This window comes from Chinchilla lanigera, unplaced genomic scaffold (genome assembly GCF_000276665.1).
Source record: "Chinchilla lanigera isolate Chin_1 unplaced genomic scaffold, ChiLan1.0 scaffold00070, whole genome shotgun sequence".
NCBI lineage: Eukaryota > Metazoa > Chordata > Mammalia > Rodentia > Chinchillidae > Chinchilla > Chinchilla lanigera.
This window is the reverse complement of record NW_004955471.1, coordinates 11,295,281-11,315,105: the sequence shown is the minus strand read 5'-3', so window position 1 is coordinate 11,315,105 and position 19,825 is coordinate 11,295,281. Positions and strand designations below refer to the sequence as shown.

General features: G+C 41.1%; 1 protein-coding gene across 1 annotated transcript in view; it reads left to right on the top strand.

Annotated features, from left to right (window-relative positions):
- The window catches only part of Gucy1b3 (guanylate cyclase 1, soluble, beta 3), a gene marked incomplete at its 5' end in the record, with an annotated part of 46,035 nt that extends 34,407 nt beyond the window's left edge, over window positions 1-11,628 (top strand). The window contains 8 exon segments of the mRNA XM_013522922.1: window positions 397-513; window positions 1,725-1,858; window positions 3,295-3,492; window positions 6,737-6,974; window positions 7,975-8,115; window positions 8,660-8,814; window positions 9,131-9,257; window positions 10,426-11,628. Of these exon segments, the coding sequence (XP_013378376.1) occupies window positions 397-513; window positions 1,725-1,858; window positions 3,295-3,492; window positions 6,737-6,974; window positions 7,975-8,115; window positions 8,660-8,814; window positions 9,131-9,257; window positions 10,426-10,449 (1,134 nt within the window).
- Window positions 11,629-19,825: the final 8,197 nt, after the last annotated feature.

Genomic DNA, 19,825 nt, shown 5'->3' with positions numbered 1-19,825 from the left:
ATCCCAGGAGGACCTCAGTCTCACGTCTCGTCCCGCATAAGCAATCACTGAACGTTACTCATTTTTCTTATTAGTAGCCCTTCCTGTGTAACTTTAAGGAAGTGTTGTAGGTGTTTTTAACATTTAATTTTAGTTTAAGTCCTAGGCATTTAATACATCATGCTACGTTTTAGAAGATGCATTTTCATCCTTTCTCTTTCTTAAAATATTTACTTGCATCAACTTATGTCCAAATACTCTCTATCTGAAGCCATACTAGATTACTCTTCGATGCCCAACTTACTTAACTGAGCTGCTCATTTGAGTCCAGAGTGGAGGTTAGTTTCTACACAACAATTAAGCTTTTCTGTTTATTTTAACCTGGGAAGTGCTCTATGGTCTTTATCTGCACTTTAGCTCCAGCCCGGCAACTGCAGCCTCCTGTCTGTCTTCTCTCTGGTTCGCCCCCACATCGATATCAGTTTCCATGGGATCCTTTCACACATCAACACTGTGTTCGTCTTGAGAAGCAAGGTAATCCAACTTTACTTCATTAAGTGTGTGTAATTAAGGTGCTACCACTTAGGAGTGATCAGGAGGGAAAATGATTTCCTGTTACTTTCTATGAGATGGAAAAATTAAAAGGGAATGAAAATCAGACATCAGAGACATCTGTTGAGCAAGCATTGCTATAGGTTTAGGGTTTTGATAAAGAACATGCAACTGTATGAGCTGATCAGAATGAGCAAAACTAACTTCTAGATTCTTGCTGGGTCAGCCTCATGTTATTTAATAAAACAACCCTCTTATTCCTGTACGGGTACACTGCCTTATTTTAGGAATCAGAAGAACATTTTTTTTTAACTTCATCCAAAGCTGGTGATTAATTCTTCCTTAAATTGTTTATTTTTCTTTATTATCCTATTTTTTTTTTCTTTTTTTGGTACTAGGAATTGAACTCACAACCTTACGCTTGCTAGGCAGGCGCTGTGCCACTGAGCTATATCCCTGGCCCTGTTTATTATTCTTGATGCCATTCTTTTAGGAAAATACAAGTGATAAAATATCCACCCAGCTGGTAATGGAGACAGTATCCAGATCTCAGAGTTTGTGTCCTTGGTGGGTTAACTGTAGCAAAACAACTTTCTTAGAGTTCACACTTCATACTTCCCACATCTCTCCAAAGCTGCATCCTCACATAGTTCTGTACTGGGACTGGCTGTTGCCAGCTGCTCTGTGAATACAGTGCTAGCTTGCTTTATCCTGTGGTACCCTGTTTCCCCCAAAATAAGACCTAGCCAAAACATAGTCACCTGGAAAGCCAGAGATCAGAAACGCCGGCCCCGGTCAGCCCACCCTGGCTGTAACTTCCCCCGCCTTCCTCTTGCTTGGTGTCTACTCTGCTGAGCCAGGATGGGCTGACAGGGCTGGCATTTCTGATCGCTACTTTTCCAGGCGATTATTCTCCGGCTAGGCCTTGTTACCAGGGAAATGTTATGCCATAGCCACCCATGAAAATCAGGGGTTAATGAGCATCACAAAATCTTGTATAAGTATGTGAACAGTAGCTGCTGCCGTCTGAGGTCAAAGGAGGTGGCCCACTGGCTTCGCCGCACGCTAACCCCCACCTGGTGCACTGTCTGCCTTCGGGTGAGTGCAGAATAAGATGCGAGTGTCCCCCTCGCTGACGAGTTGCCAGATGGGGACAAGCGCAGTAGTTAATGCTTGCGTCTTGTCTCTCCAAGGAAGGACTGTTGGACGTAGAGAAACTAGAATGCGAGGATGAGCTGACAGGGACGGAGATCAGCTGCTTACGCCTCAAGGGCCAAATGATCTACTTACCCGAAGCAGATAGCCTTCTGTTTCTGTGTTCGCCAAGGTAATCCTCTTGGACTCACTGTAACTGATATAAGCGCCCATCGCTGGTTGACAAAGGGTGTCAACCCTGTTCTCAGTATTTAATTTTGATTACAGTGTATTAATTGTACATATTCATGGGGTTCAGTGTGATATTTCATTTTGTGTGTACAGCACACACTGATCAAATCCACCCTCCCTTTATTCTGTGAAATTTTGTTCCATCATATATACCTATGCTAAGGAGTATTGGATTCTCCTGTCCTTATTATATAATTCTCTGTAACAAGCATGGTCTTATAGAATACTTATTAATAAACTCAGAAGAAGTAGCATATTTCATATTGCCACATCAAAGTCTATTTCTGAAATATTTATGCCATCACAACATGGGATAATTAATCTGCAGTTGACTAATGCTATACTTTTACATCTTCAGAAGAAGTGTCATGTAAATAAGCAATTCTACAAAGCACCTAAAATGGTGGCATAAATTCAAGGTATATTTGACTGTAAGGAATTAGCTTTTCTGTAGTATGGTAATAAAAATTATAAAAGTACTCTTATTTTTAGCCCTCAGATTCTTTTTATCAAAGGAGACCATCTGAGTTTTCAATAAATCCTTAGTGAAATCATAACCCAGTTTTTCTACTGAGAGAAATTATTATCTGAGTAGCTAGAAGTAGTTACTTGGTATTCAAATAACTCAAACTAATATCTTTAAGACATTTTAATCTATGAGTAACATATTTTAATAGCAATGAACTTTTCATTTACCAGATATTCACTGAATAAATAAACAATATTATGTTGCTCCACAAATTACTTAAATTACAAAGAGGCATAGAATTCAGCAAGGTCAAATAATGATTCAGAAAAATTGGAAAGAATTTACTAAAGAAAATAAGAATAGAAAAACTAAGCTAGATGTAAGAATAACATAAAAGTACATGCCAGAAAGGCTTTTAAGCATATCAAATACAAGTTGAAGATGTACTAAATCTTGCAAACTTCTAAACATTATGGCCAATGGGAGAAGCAGCCAATTACAAGATTGATAGAATCCACGGGCAAATAATGAACTAGCTTCTCAAAAGAAGTAATTACCACTGAGAAGAAAGTATAAATATTTTTTCCTCTTTTTGTAAAGAAAAATGATTGTATAATAAACACAGCCTTGTGTTAGAGATCTGGGAAGATTTCTCAGGGCAGTTTCCACCTTAACTTTCTGTAAAGATAGATAGCTCCACAAAATACACTTGACAAAAGTGTATCTCAAGTTCTCTGCTCTTAGGTGGAGTTTTAGATATCTGAGAAAACAAGGTCATCTTACGAATCCAGCTCTCCGTAACTGTTTTCTTCAGCCTGACCCTTGAAGGGAAGGACCTGGCAGGATGCGGCCCGGCTGGGTGTCCTGTGGCAGCGGGACTGACTTTGTCTCTTTCTTGTGTGTGACAGCGTGATGAACCTCGACGATCTGACCCGGAGGGGTCTGTATCTGAGCGACATCCCTCTGCACGACGCAACCCGTGACCTGGTCCTTCTGGGAGAGCAGTTCAGGGAGGAATACAAACTCACACAGGAGCTGGAGATCCTCACAGACAGGCTGCAGCTCACGCTCAGAGCTTTGGAAGATGAAAAGAAAAAGACAGACACGTAAGAATGTGGCTGAGGAGGTCAGGATTTTTATTCATAATGTGTTGCGAGCCTGGTACAATTCAGATTGATAGCCAGACTAAAAAGGCCGGGGACTTACTGTAGCTCTAGAGGAACAGACAAAAGCTTCTGCTTCATTATTTGTTCATTCGTTTGTCCATTCGTTTATTTATCCAGGTTTTGGTAATTGAACCCAGGGCGTCATGCGTGCTAGGGATGTACTCTAGCACTAAACTACATCCTGAACCCTACTTTGGTTTTGAAAAACATTGTGCATAAGGAAATAAGATCAGTCTTAATCATAGGAGAAATATGTATTCTAGTTTTACCAGATTAAAAGAATATATGTCAAAATGTCTCCATGAAAAATACGAGAGTAATTCAAATGTATAAAGTCCAGTTCCTCTTTTACTTGTGTATTTATTCATTCTTTCATGCAGTGGATGTACTGATCATCTCCACTGACCAGGTGTGGAGGGTTTTGCATACAATGTACTTATATTTTAAAAGACTTCTTTGCTTGAGATGTAAATTATTTCAGGGAGATGCTAACTATAATGTCATCTGCAAGTACAGTACATCCATGGTGACATAAATTAGTGAAAATATAAAAACTTAAAACTATCCTTTTGATATGAATGATAAACTAAATGATGAAATATAGGCACGTAACAAAGAGAATACATCCTTTTCAAGTTATAGATTTAAGGGAATGTCCGTCATACATACTACTTTTCCTTGCTTCTGTATATTAATTAAAAGCATTAAGTCCTTCCTGTGTATTAGAGCCTTTCCCTAGGTTCTGAGTGGTGCTAATATTTGTAAAGTAGGAGGCTATATTGTTGGAGCATTGAACCAAGGTCCCTCGGTTCACATTACAGCTCTCACTGTCCTTGAAAACGCTCAGGATTATAACAGCACCACTTTCTGTGCCTCTGGCACTGTTCCTGGGCAGATGCCATGCATATGTGCACATGAAAAAATACAGCAGTTCATCTTATTCATAGCATGGTTGAAATAGAGGACATGGGTGTAAATATAGGTCGGTATCCACGACTTCATATTGATATGCCTTGGCCTTTTATACTGAAGCAGAAAGCTATGGTCAGTTCCTTTGAGACTACTTTACCTTTCTCCTGGCCCTGAACTCCACACAGTTTAGTCTGTCCATGTATTTTGCAAATGCCAGAACAAAGGCTCCCATTTCTTGAAAAACAACTAAAAGTATATGTTTTATTGGCATGTGGTGCAATTCCATCCAGGTAAAATTACACTTTTTATGGAGCTGTTATGACCACGCCTAGAAATATGGTTCACAGTCACACAGGTTTGTAGTTTGAGTTCCTCAATATCTTGTCGGCCTCTTGTATTAGGAAGCTCCTCAAGTTTCATTTTTTATTGTGACTCAGTATTTTCTAGTGTCTGTATTTGTACTTTTGTCAGTCAGTTTTCCATTACTGTCACACATACCTAAGAGAATCAGTTTAAAAGGAGGAAGGTGAACATTGGCTCACAGCTTCCGAGATTTCGGTCCATGGTTCTGTGATTCTGTCGCCTTTGTGCATATAGCAGCACAGTATATCATGCTAGGAGCACATAGCAGAAGAAGCTTCTGGGAACCCAAAGAGGGGAAGAGACCAGCTTCCAAATATCCCCACGAGGGCATGCACCCCTCACCTATATGACTCTTTTTTCCAGTCCCCACTATTTCCCAGTAGCACCACCGTGCTTGGGCATTTGGGGGACATTTAAGGTCCAAACTGTAGCAGCAATAAACAGATAACTAATTGATACTCTAAAAAAATGCAATTTAAAGTGTAATAAATACTCACAATTTATATACTTACAATTTAATGTGTAACAAATACTCATGTATTTTATATTTTATTGAAAACCACACTTAATTCCCTTTCCCCCTAAATCATCAGTGTAAGCAAGGTTGACTTCTCTCACTCGAACAGGAGTCCAAAGCAGGGCCCTTGGCCTGGAAGGAGTGGCTTGTCTTCAGTATGAGTTGCTTGCAAGTGCTCAACCCAGCACCCTTCCTTTGTGTAGGCTTCCCAAGGTGGACTCCACTTTCTGAATCTTTTTGTGCTGCTTAGAATTATGGTGCCTGAAGAAGCCTCATATTTTTGAGAATGTGAGATTAGAATTAGACTTTTCACAACTATTTGATTTCAAGGTGATTTCATCACAAACCATTTATTACTGATTTTCTTTAAAGCGAACCAGTTCTGCTGTTCACCTTTAATCTTCAAATGTAACCTTAGTATTTTACAGTATGTTCTCTGCTTTGATGTTAAAAATAATGAGAAAACCCACCGGGGCCAGGGAGAAAATGGAGATCTCAGCTCCATTCTCTTGTGTTTAAGCTTCGCTTTTTGCTCTTTCGAACAAGAGATAAGAAGGCCGCATTTGTTGCTGATTTTTGAAATTAAAAGCTGTCATTCCCGTTAGTGACAGCTTCTCTCCTTCTGAATCCGTCGGCTCTCCTCCTCCCGTGTGCTGACTGACTGTGTGTGCTTAGCGTGCCACTCTAGTAACCCCAGTATTTCCTGCAGAAGGAAAGTATTTTCTCATCTAGAGCAACACCTGCTTGTTTTTATCACTTACTTCCGTGGAAGAGTGAGGTCTGCCCAGGCTGGTGAGCAGCTCCACTTTGTGTACTGCGATGTTACAAGGATGGAGCTAAACTGCTTATTCCCGAAGGGGTGTACGAGTCTGCGGTCACTCTATTCACTCAAGGTTTTAGGTGCTGATCATGACCATGTTCATACTGTGGCTTTCATAACACAAGAGTCGGAATAGAGGACCTCAGATGATAAATACGAGTTTCAGTTACTGTCAGTCCTTGGTTTTCTGCTTGATTGATCGGCTTCTTTTGCTTTGGTTTGAATTGGCTTGGGTTTGCAGACATAGAAGATTAGAAAAATAAGTGATTTCCGTGTTCCTTCTCTGTCTCCTTTTCTCTTTCTCTGTCTCTCTCTGTCTCTCTCTGTTCTCCCTCCTCTCTCTCCTCTGTCTGTCACCCTGTCTCTCTGTCTCCTCTCTCTCTTCTCTCTCCTTTCTGTCTCTGTCCCTGTCTGTCCCTGTGCCTGTCTGGCTGTCTGGCAGGCTGGCTAATTTTATAAGGCATCCTGTCAGAATCCAGAGTGAATGCATGGGCGCCCTGTGAAGGCTAGCGGAAGCACTGCTACACGTATGCCCAGCGTTTCTCACTGAGGCTCTCTCCTCATGCCAACAGACTCTTGTACTCTGTCCTCCCCCCATCTGTTGCCAACGAGCTGAGACATAAGCGTCCAGTGCCTGCCAAAAGATACGACAACGTGACGATCCTCTTCAGCGGCATCGTGGGCTTCAATGCTTTCTGCAGCAAGCACGCATCCGGAGAAGGCGCCATGAAGATTGTAAACCTTCTCAACGACCTGTACACCAGGTTTGACACGCTGACTGATTCTCGCAAGAACCCGTTTGTTTATAAGGCAAGTCCCCCTCAGAGCACACTGCGATGGTCTTTGGAGCTCGGGCTTCTAAGCATCCCCTCCCTAAGCCACTGTGGCCACAACCCTGGTCCACTAAGCTGCCTCGTGGTCATTTGTTATCCTTTCCTTAAATAGTTATCTCTTGTTACTGCTTTTTTTTCCTTGTTGCCAAAATGAATGTTTTATGGAATGGATGACTCCCCGGTTAGCAGCTTATTTGCACTTAGGTCAGCACATCTGTGCAGGTTGTTTATCACATGTAGTGTAAACGTAGCCTTCATCCGAGTGCCCAGCAAGAGACATTCTTTCTGAAATGTGTAAATATTTGGCCCTGAAAGAAGTCCTGGAGCTCAGGAAGGGCCCTGGGACTCAGGTTTGACTTTAGATAACATCACCATGAAGATAAACATTTACAAGGCATTGCTGCCCTTTGTTTCAGGGAGAAACCAATGCAATAATGGAAAAGTGAAGTGAGTGGAATATTGCTTTATAAAGGCAGGAATGCGAACCAGACCAACGCCCGCCCCCCGGCCACTGGGGTGATACCATTTCACAGGGGCTGTTTCTTGCAAAGACATTTTCTGAGACAGGGTGGCACTTGGTGAGCATATCATAGAAATCAGTGGTTAGAGGCCAGGATAAATCTCTGAACTTCAAGCTGTGCCCTTTGTGCCTTCAAACTGTCATTATTTTAGGGCAAAATCGGGTCATTTATTTCCTGCATTATGAGGGGATCCCAGGTGGGAAACTAATTGCTTACTAGAGGGAAAATAATTCCGTGTGCATGTGGCCGTAGTCAGACACTTAGTGCCAACTGTGTAAATTCCAAGTAATCGCAAAGTTTCGTCTTGGTAGAATTCTATCAAGATTTCAAGAAAATTAAGAGGGGGGGAGTGTTTAAAGTTGCTGATAACCTGGGAATTTTTTTTTTATCAGAGTGGCATGTGAAACAGTCACTTTAATAGCCACCAATGAGCCTCTCCCTTGTGTGCCATGTCAGGTGGAGACCGTTGGGGACAAGTACATGACCGTGAGCGGCCTACCAGAGCCGTGCGGCCACCACGCACGGTCCATCTGCCACCTGGCCTTGGACATGATGGAAATTGCCGGCCAAGTGCAAGTCGATGGAGAATCTGTGCAGGTCAGTGGACCATGTAGGTGGAAGGCTTTGTGGATTCGTACACTTGATCAAAAATCATTCACACATACAAGGAAGGACCACTTGAGAAAAATAGAGAGCAAAATTTTACTGAACCTGAGGGTTACTTTTTATAGAAGTGATATATTTCTTCTTATTTTAAATGATCTAGTCTCTTCCATGTACTGAAGGTCATGAGGATGAGATTTAAAAAGAAAACCCTTCTGCCTTATTGTTCGCAATCCTTTTCCTTTGCCTCATACGGCTTACCCAGTTCACATCTAGAACTCTTCAAACTCCACTGTTTCTGTTGAGACAGAATGTTTCTTGGGAGATGTGTACCTAGTGAGGGGTTTGGTGCTGTCTGTAAAACCTTCGGAGTTCTCAGATTTCTTGTTTGTATGTGATGATTCTATTTTATTCTGTTATGCAAATTAAGTCAAAGTGTGTGTGTGTATGTGTGTACGTGCATACACCTGCACGCACACACACACACACACACATGCATGTCATTAAGGTTGCTGAAGCAAGGCTTTGGTTTCTGCAGATAACAATAGGAATCCATACAGGGGAGGTGGTGACAGGTGTCATCGGACAGCGGATGCCTCGCTATTGTCTCTTTGGAAACACTGTCAACCTTACCAGCAGAACAGAAACCACAGGAGAAAAGGGGAAAATAAATGTTTCTGAATACACATACAGGTAGGAGAAAACCTCTTGCTGCTCACCACGGGGCAGGGTAAGTGTGTCTTCTTTGTGGGTCAGTGCTGAGTAATCTTGTGCAGGCTAGAGGGTTCTCTCCTCTACTCCTGGGCTCCATGTTTAGCTTTGTTTTTCATTTGAGAAGGTTGCGTCATTGTTCCCACTTTCAATGAGCCATGCCACCCTAGGAATTCCTGATGTCACCGTTGTTACTGTGCCCTCCACTGAAATTTAAAGAGGGCTGGAGAACTCTTGCCCTCTCAGTAGGTAACTTGTCTCTTTCTCCTTCTGTCCCTGCCCCCACACTGTCTTTCAGATGTCTTATGTCTCCAGAGAACTCAGATCCACAGTTCCATCTGGAGCACAGAGGCCCAGTGTCCATGAAGGGCAAAAAAGAACCAATGCAAGTTTGGTTCCTCTCCAGAAAAAACGCAGGAACAGAGGTATGAGAGATGAGTCTTGTTCTGCCTTTTAAGACTGAGTATAAAATTGGGAGTTTAATCATAGCCATTGAAATATGTTTCATTTGAGGAGAATTCCTGCTTACAGAGGTTAACTCTTGGTCAGCTGGTAGATGTAACTGAAGCATTACTGAGCCAGTTAGAACAATAAAGACGTTTTAGGGGATACTGTGTGATTGCCAGATTTTGTCCTTTTATGAAATTAAAACCAAATCCCGGGCTGAGGAGGCCTGTGCTTTTGTTCCTCCTCTGCGCTGTGGCTCCAACATGGCCGTTGCTCCAACATGGCTGGCGTCAGTGGGCCGTGGGGAGACGCCCGGCCCCCCTCTGTGGCTACAGAGAGCTGGAGGCGGGACCACCACTGGGACTAGGTAGAGACTGCATTTCACGGAAGACTTCTTTCTTAGCCATGAAGTTTTAGATCTTTCTAAGAGCCAGAGCATCTCCTTGTGGGGTATGGTGGGATTTTGTAAAATTCAAGTCCCTCGTGAGTTTCTTCAGGAGGCTCGAATGACATATACTCTGCCAGGTTTGGATAACTCCTCAGGGAACCTTTAGGTTGTTAGGAGCACTGTGCTTCTGCCCCAGGCAGAGCCCAGGCCTTGAGAGCACCAGAACCCCCAGCTCCCCACAGTGGGGCTGTGCACACTCCTATCGGGCCAGGCCTTCTCCTACTCAGTGGGCTGCCTGGACGCAAGGGTGACCTTTTGTTCCCCTGTGGATGTCTTATCTCTTTAAGGCAGTGAGATTACTTAGCACGTTTTTTTCTATGCGTGTCTACACTCTTTATTACATTTTTTTACCTATGCATGTCTACACTCTAAAAATTCTTTTTGAAAAGAACAAAACAAGTCCTAAAGGATACAGAATGCCACGTTTGCGAATGTTCATCTTCTTTGGACTGTTTTGACTTGAAATCATTTCCCTGTGTGGCTGGCCTGAGTACTGATTCTCATGAACCACATTACTTCACTCAAGAGTTGGTGATCCCCACTGGGCAGCCTGAAGAGTAGTTTCACCCTGAATTATGGTTGGAATGGATGATAGAACATTATAGATAAGAATGCAGACCCTATTCTTAGAAAGAAAAATATACACGAACAGGCTTTCTTACTCCAAATCAATATCCTCTTTCTTCTGTTTTTCAAAGGAAACGGGCCAGGAGGATAACTGAATCCAATTGCCGACTAGGGTTTCTGCCTGGTGTCTCCTGACCCATGCTGAGCTGAGGAGCAATTCCGCCCCTGCATACAGACGTCGCTGTCCTCTTCCGTTATCCAAGCTTTTCTCCTAGATGGATCTTGTGCTGTCTGTTATTTAACACTAGCTCTGCTTTTGAGTATTTCTGTGGTTTTAGTATATTATCAGAAGTTTGGCTTCTAATGTGAGTATTGTGAACTTCTGTGTCTTCAAGTCCACTATGAACTTTATCTAAACTGGTGATCTGCCCGTAGTAGCCACCCAATAAATATTTGTTGAATTAATTAAAATATTTGTTGAATTAAATGAAACTGAACAGTATTTGGCACTAAATATATGCATATATATATATGGTTTACCAAATCTGCTTAATGCTCCATATATATATGCATGTATGTATATTTTAATGACTATAACGTAGAACAAAGTTTATATCATGTTGGTGTATATTGTTGTAGAAATCATTTTCTAAAGGATGAATTCTAAGTTTTAGGGAAATGCAATTTATTTTGAAATGTCTGAAGAATTATTATACCATGCTAAGAAAAGAGTGACTATTTTGAAGTATGCTAACTTTCCTTTGGGAATATAGAATGTACATTCTTGTTATTAAAGCGTTTGGTTGCTGATTCAAATCGCTCGGCAGTTGCAGTTTCTCTCACAAACTACCATTTGTACCGCCTCCCTTGTGCTCATCACAGTAGCTGCGTGCAGCTATTACAGAACGATGTGCTGTTTTGCAGTAAGCTATTGAATTAGCTTGGGCTACCTGATAGAGCCCCTAATCATATCCAAGAATAAGGCTGGAAATACATTGTCCCATACTGCATCTAGAGCCATTCTTCCTGGCTTTCCTTCCTAGAAATTAGCCTCCTCTTCCTAGCTTAGGAAAATGTGATTTTTATCCAAGCATCACACTCAGAAAGTAGTTTAATTTCAGTGCAGAATGCATTCCTATTGGAATAATTGGCCTGTTCTAAAACTGTCTCTGGTAATTTATTGATACCTATCTTTATACAATATAGTGCAGATACCTTTGTGTAAAAATGCATCTCTTTAAATTTAGTATTTCATATCAATATATCAATATATGTATAAATGTTCCATGTTAATGTGTAAAAGAATCTGCAATAAATTATTTTTTTCACTTGTCTCTAGATGATTTTTATTTCACTAACATATATGTGTATATCTATATATCTTGAACTGTGAGTAATTTGTCCTGTGAGTATTCCAGAAGAATAAACTTTAACTTGATAAATGAGTGGTGTCTTGCAGTATGAGTAGTATGTGATGCCAGACATCAGCTGAGCCATTGGCTCCTCTCTCTCTCGCTCTCGCTCTCTCTGCAGGATGATGGGTGATCATCTCCCAACAGCAAAAGGTTGTGGAGGAGATCTTGTCTGTCTTGTCTTTGCATCTGCAGAGAAGGAGGTGAAAAAGGAGAGGGATCCTTCAATTCAACTGAGATTAGGGAGATATGTAAAAGGTGGGAAATGGTGAAAAATTTTGTAAAAAAGCACCACCCAAACAAACCTGTAGCAGCGTGAGCAATGAATCTGCTTAACAACAATGCAGTGTCTCATTTCCATGTGATCCTAAAAAGGAGGCCAAGGCAAGTGCCATTGGATAGGTTCTATGTTAAAGTTGTATGTAAAGGAAAAGATTCCGTTGAGCCACTAGGCAGCAGTGATCACAATAGTGAGAGTGAGAGTCATCCTACACGGTCACCCTCCTTTCTCTTGTTTCCCTCACACCAGCCGGAAAGGTTTTCAAAAGGTAAGTGCATGTTAAATTGTTGTTTCTTCTTTATGTTTAGTATTTTCTTTATTATTTTGTATTATATTGTAGTGTTGTGATCATTTTGTATGAATATTTTTGGGTTGTGGAGTAAATCATCTGAGTTTCCATTACCTCTTATGGGGAATTTGCTTTAATTACAAGCATGTTTCAGAATGAATTGTACTCACAAATCAAATCAAGATATATATATATATATATATATATGTATATATATATATATATATAGAGAGAGAGAGAGAGAGAGGTGCTGAGAACCAAACCCGAGGCCTTGTACGTGCTCGTTGAGCGCTCCATCACTGAGCTGCAGCCCCAGCCCATGTAATACATTTTTAGTGGCTTCTCCTAGGACTATTCCTAAATGTTCTTCTTTCATACCAAGAAGTTGACAGAAAAGAAAAGGCTAGACATGGGAGGAATATACAGATAAATTTAAAATGGCATTGACTTAACCTATAAAAGCTCACAAGCCTTCAGGAGTTGTAGACGTATATACAAATAACTAAAATATTTAATATTTGTATGATAACGTGGTAAAGATTAAGAAAGAGTACTTGGAGTAGCTTGAGAAAACAGGATGCAGTTGGGCAGTTCTGGAAGATTCCGGAGCCACAGTGATCACGTCTTCTCAGGCTCCAGCACACCTGTACTGAGTGTCTCCTGGTGGCAGCAGCTACTCTGGGTTTTGGGGCGCACCGTGGTCAGGATCTCCAGTGCCTCCCGGGCCCGTGTGTTGAAGACACCCAGCTGGAAGGCGGCTGAGCCATCGAGAGCGGGCGCGGAGGGAGGAAAGCGCACCGGGTGCACCCAGCTTTCACCTGAGAGCCAGCGGGAGGTTCGTGGGAGAGCAGTTGAGGTTCAGCATTAGCAGTGCTTGGTAATTTATGGGCTAAAGGAGGTGAGGGAGTCAGAAGCAAGTGGAGGGCTCTGGCCCGGACAGTGGTGGATGTCTGTACCACTGCACGGGGCTGCATTTAGAAAAGGCGCTTCTTTCCCCTGGAGTTATGAGAAAGATGACATGATTGCATATGGGCTTCAGTTACTGTGAATACATTTTTAAAAGGGAGCGCTATTTTATGTAGGTGGTGTTGGTATAGGCAGCTGGATTAGACAGAAATATTAGAAATATTATAGGCAGTCAGACAGGGCCAGGCGCTCAGAGCCAGTGTGCAAGATGAGATACCTTGCAACTGTGGGGGAGACAGACACCTCCCGCTGTGAACATAAGATTAAACAGGTGTGCCCACGTACTTCCCTAGGGATGGACCTCAGGAATAGATTTTCTAAATAGGTAGCAATCACCTTGAAAAAGCCAGGAAGAGTCACTAGCCCAACCCCTTACAGGAAAAGCCCCTGTTCTGTATTTCTGCCCGCTTGCTACGTGACTCGCTTCTCCATTTGATCCCAGTTTTAATCAATTTTACCTAAACAATTACACTTGAGATCTTATTGCCTGATCATAGTTTTGTCCCACCTCAGGCCCACCTAGCAAGTTCCCATGTTTTCCATGTTGGACTCGCCTCACCTCAAGTGTTTTTGTTCTGTAAAAGTCCCTAGAAAAGACAGGCTCCTGGGCAGCCCACTCGGGCCCCCTTCTGCCCCTCTCTCGGACACAAGTTTTCTTTCCCTCAATAAACATATTCTGCTCTTAACCTCCATTGTTCCTAAAATTCATTCTTTGATTTTACAGAACACGAACTTGTCCCAGATATCTTTCAGGGTGGGAGTTTCTTTCCCCTGTATCAGCATGAGTTAAACAGCCAGTTAAAAGGTTTTTGACTGTAGTAAAGTCACCTAACTTTTCTGTAACTTGGTTCTTTTATTGTAGAGCTGAGTACCAACCCAATAACAGGTTGCTGGTAGATCTAATTAACATATGAAGAAATGGTTTGTTCTTTTGGGAATACTGGAAAGGAAAGGTACACAATGTATTTTGCAAATCGTTAATAACACATCTGCTCAAAGCTAAATCATGATCACACGGGCCATGAAATCACAAGAGCAGCAGTAAGAGAAATTGGGGAACACACTTTTTACTTTGCTCAGTCTTGACACAATCGCAGTGAAAATCACCAGAAAGGACTGCTAACTTCTACTAGTTCACCGAAAGGAACAGTTAGTGCTTGTATTCTTTGATCAATTTTGCATGCCTGTATCTGGTAATCTGAGCAACTACCCTGCGGATATCAATATGCAGTATAATAACCACCGTTAATTTCATATCATCTTGTTTTAAAATTCTGTATCTTTCTTTCTCTCTTTAAAATAAAAAAGTAAAAAGGATTGGGGTTGTAGCTCAGTGGGAGAATGCTTGACTTCCATGCTTCAGCGTGAAAAACAATAAAAACAATAAAAACTACCAAAAAAGTAAAGCTAAATGTTACGAAGAAGTTTACCAGCTTAATTTGAAGGGATATGTACATGTTTTTAACTTTACAATTGAGTATATATAATTGTATTTCAGAGCCAATTTTTATTTCAGAACTAATTTTTATTTCATTTTATTTAAATCTGGGCTGATTGATTCAGCAGATGATCTGTCTTCAGTGAAGAGTGAGAAATAATCTGTTTTGCTGTCCTCACTAAGGTCTCATCAAACCTCCAGGGGGCAGCAGAGGACGCTGTTTGTTACTGAAGGCCAGAAAAGATAAGCACAGGACAGATTTTTCTCATAGGAAAGCTCTCCCTCTTGGCTATTATGTGATGTCACTTCCTGTGTGCCCACTTGAATTCATTCCTACTCTACCACAAGTTCAAAAAACGATGAAAAGTAATTACCATTCATAGTATCAAATCCACTCACACATACCTCGTTCAGAAATGGCAACAAATTATTACCTGCTAATTCTATAGGAAGCTATAAAAATTTACTAAAGCAATTAATAATAGAAATAATAGTGCAGTGTCATAATGTCGAAGTAACATGAGGCTCATGTTAAAAGCTATCAAATGTACATAAGTAAATACTGTTTATTTACAAGAGTAAATATATAAACTTTATTTACAAGAGTAAAAATGCACAAGAATGTATTTTAAAAACTCTTTAATTTGCATTAATAAAAACAAACATTTGTGATTTTTCTTTGCAACTTCTGTCAAGAAGAATATGATGAAGATGAACAGACCACCACCCCAGAGAGAGGCTCCAGAGCCTATCTTTAGCGATGGCAATACCACCCTGTAACCTTCCTTTAACTTATTAGGACTCAATTTCTTAATCTATTAAAAAAGAAGCTAATATCAAAATTGCATAATTTATTTTGCTGAAAATGCCAGATCATTTGCATTATGATTTGGCTTGGTCATTTTGGAATAAACCCTAAAGTTTAGCCATGCAGGGACGGTGAGTAGATTACTGAGTGATTCCAAAGCTTGCTCCTAAGAAATTAATCTGAATCAAACTTCTGGTGAAAACGCGATCCCAAGTGAAATCAGAATGACTAGCCACAGATTCTTGTGAGTGTATGTCTCTGGCACAAATCCACGCTGTAATTTTACCTAATTACACTTAGTAAATTCATATTCTTTAATGAAAAGTTGTGTGTTTGATTACCTAATACAGGGGAGGAATTTGTGTCTTCATCCAATTTACTGTGCTCCAGTTCAAACAGTGTCTGCAGTACAGTTAATCTCAAATGGGGCTTCGGCACCCAAGTCTCCCATTTATCCTTCTGAATAGAAAACTGTTTCTCAAAAACTAAGGATAGGAAGTGTCAGTGTTACTTAGAGGCTGGGTTTTGTTATTATTAGTACATTTTATTGCCCATTTTCCAAAACGTTGGTCACAATTGCCTACCAAACAGTTTTTGATCATTCAGAGGGAAACGTTATGTGCAAGTAAAATATTAGTGTATATTTTTAAAAATCCATAAATATATTTTTTGTGGTTCTGCATCATATGAATAAACTTCACAGATGCCCATAAAGATAATGTACTCACGCAGTTCTGGACAATGAGAGTGCCTAAATGCGGGATTGCAGTTGCTGGCAGGTTTTTTTTTTTTAATTTTAAAGAGGAAAAAAACCCAAAATTCCAAAACAAGGTAATAAGAGAGTAACAATGGTTAATACATTGCATATTTTTATCTTTTAATTAGTCACTCAGAGTATATCAGCATTTAATTGTCCAAACAATATTAGCACAAACCTTTCTTTTCAATGAACTAAGAGAAATTAGTACTTTAGCTGTTTTAAATATATATATGTGTGTATATATGTATATATTTTTTCTTTTTCCTTCTTTCTTTTCTCCATTCCCTCATCCCAGTTTCTCTTTCCTTTTGAAGTTTCTTCACATTTTACAATATCTATTGTACAGTTTGGGTCTTATTTACTCTTTCAGCTTCTCACACTAGGGAGACAATATGATGTTTACACATGTGCACCTGGTTTATTTCACTTATGAGTGTGGTCTCAAGTTGCATCTATTTACCTATAAAAGTCTCAAATTTATCCTTCTTTATGGCTGAGTAGTACTTTATTGTATAAAAAGACCACATCGTTTTTATCCATTCCTCAGTTGATGGGCATTTGGGTTGTTTCCAAGATTCAGCTATGACAAATTGTGCTGCTACAAACATGGGTGCACATATATCACTGTTTTGAATGTCTTAGCACACATAACTGAACTGAACAGATTTCCTTTATTTGTATTAAAAAATCACTACGATCACCATCATCTGAACCAGCTGCTGCTTCTCATATTCCTGGAGCAGCTGGGAGTCCGAATTGGGATGGGCAGTTTGACCCAGAAGAGTCTGTGTCCTGGAACTGAGACAAGGGGAGGGCGGCCCAAAGCGATAGCAGGTCTCTTCCAAATGTGTAGAATCCAAGCTCAAAATGTAGCAAGAAGGCCAAATAGCCTGGCAAAGGGAGCCCGGAACTTAGGTAGAGAGAGACCGACAGACTCTGGAAGACAAGGTGCACTTTACATTTGCCTCACATCAAGATGCAGACCAGGCACCTTTCAAGAGCCCAGTGGTCATGGTGCCACTGGCCACTGCGTTGGACTCAGTAAGTACTGACTTCTGTTTGAGTCTTCCATGAGAAATGAAGTCTTCGTGAATATTTGTTTTGCCTCCATTTGACAAATAAATTAAACCAACTTAGCTTTTATTAAAAAGAAGAAAACTGGCTGAATAGTTGAAAGTGAAAGTGGTCACTGGGTAGAGAAAAGCTATGTACATATTTGCACTTTTTATCTTGCTTGCTAGTTCTGAATAGAGTACTAGTTATTTTGGACTTTAACAGTAAGAACCGCAGCGTAATAGAAACTGTGGTAAGAAAAGTAATAGAGAAAATATGAGTTCTACAGGGGAGATTTTTAGAAAAAGAGATTGGCCTTTTTCATAAGTCGTTAACTTTAGCAACTTAATATTTTGAGATGATAAAAGATTTCTCATTTTAATTTGACGTCGTTTGCAATTTTTTAATGAGTAGCAATTATATGGCATTAAATGACATCTATTATCTTTTGACAGAGATAAGGCTTTTCATGAAGATCTAGTTCATCACTCAGTTACCACCTACATGATATTTCTTCTTTTCATTTGCTCTCCTGTAAAGGTTGTTCTTTTCCTGTCAACTCAAGCTGCTCCCTTTGCACCTGTCAGGAACATTGCCAAAGTGTTAGCTGAAAGAGAGCGACACAGAAGGTGAGTATCAGATCTGAACACTTGTGTACACACGACTGGATTTTATTTGACTTGTGCTAGATGAATGACTTGTGCTAGGCGAAGTATTCCACACCTATAGCCCTTACCTCCCTGGCCGTGCTTTACTCTTTTAATTCCCTGAGAATTTACCAGTGTTTGTTCCTGATTTATAAATATGGCTCATTGCATCTCTAGGCATGACTTTTCTTTTAAAAGAGCTTTATTTAAGGTATTAATACTATAACAAAATTTATAAAACTCCTCTCAAAATGTTTATTTCTTTAAGTATTGTATGGCATGGTAACTGATAATCCAACTTAACAGGCATGGGAGAGTGAAGTGGTGATCAGTGTCCCCGCTGTTCCCCAAGAAAACACAAAGCAGCATGGCCGTCCGCCAGCCTGACGCCAGTCACCCCGCGTCCCTGTGCGCCAGCCTTGCGTTGAGTATTTTGCATATGCGTCCTCATAGCAATCTCTTGCCTAGAAACCCTTGCCACCTCCATTCCACTCATGAGCAAACCAAAGCACATGCCGTTTGGATAACGTGTCAGGGGGTAAGTGGAGAACAAGTAGTCAAAGCAGCATCGTTAGCCCAGGCTTCCAACCAGCGCGCTCGGATGCCGCCTGCATCAGCAACAAGCAAGCAGGAGTGGTGGGCTATGAAGTAGTGGTGAACCTACGGCACGTGTGGGCACAGTGGGCTCGTTGTTATCACTGAAAGCTCTGAAAGGTTCGCCATCACTGTGGGTGTTTTAAGATGGTGCCTGTTTCAGGTGACAAAGGCAAGTGAGCAAGGTGTTTGAAAAAGAAAAGGCTGCTGCTTCTGCCCTAAATCTAAAGACAACACTAAAAAGTGGTCTCTGAGGCCTGAGGTAGGGCAAAACAGGGCCATAGAACAAGAGAAAACTGTGGATCAAAGGATGCAATCGTAAGGGCTGGCACAGCACAACCCACAGTGTGCCGAGTAAGGAGAAATGTCTTAATAATTACTGGACCTTTTCTGTCTAAAAGACTTTAAATTTTTCTGCCTAAAATCTTGATTATCTCAAAGTTTCCAGACTGAGTGAATGATTCTTCTGACAGTGAACTCTGATGGGCTGCAGACTAGGGAGAGGATGTGAGTAGCTGTCTCTGCCCGGAGTGTGGTGAGAACCTTCCGCGGGTGTTGGGGGATTCTCTCAGGACGGCTGTCAACCTCAGTCGTCTGCCCCCTGCCGCCACAAACTGGCGATAATTTTAATTTTAGGAACTTCTGACCAAGGGAGCAGGTTTTCTTCTCGGCTTTTTTTTCTCGGGCTTCTAACAAGCTTTCTCAGAAATAAAGATGAAGTTTTCGTCATTTTCCAGTGCAGCTGTGGGGCAGGCCATGGCAGAGACTGCATATCCTCCGGCTGTTGCAGCAGCCAGCACAGAGCAATAGTTTAGATCGTTCAAGTACCCTTCCTGCAGACACTGGAGAATCACCTAAGCGGGGAGAGAGATTTGTGCACAGTCTGTGAAGAATCTGTGTTTTCCACGTGGTGGTAGTGGTGGTGGTGTGTGCGCTGATTGTAGGTTTATTTATTGAAATAGCCTTCCTTTCAAATACACGTCCATTGCTCACACCAGGGTGCAGTCTTTAATGCAATCATTGAAAACCCGCAAAAACACTGCCAGAAAGATTTGCAGAACTCAAAAAATTTAAGATGAAAAATTCTTCTTCTTCTCTTCCAGTTTCTGAATGTCTTTATTTGCCTTGGATCTTATGGAATCCACTGTCTCTGAAAGACTTCTCAATTGGGAATCTCCTCTCCACCGAGTCCGGGTGACCAGGGTGCATGGGTGTGTGCTTGCGTGTTTATTCCCCAGCAGTAATACTGTTGAGTCCTAACTGTGGGCATATTTAATTTGCTAA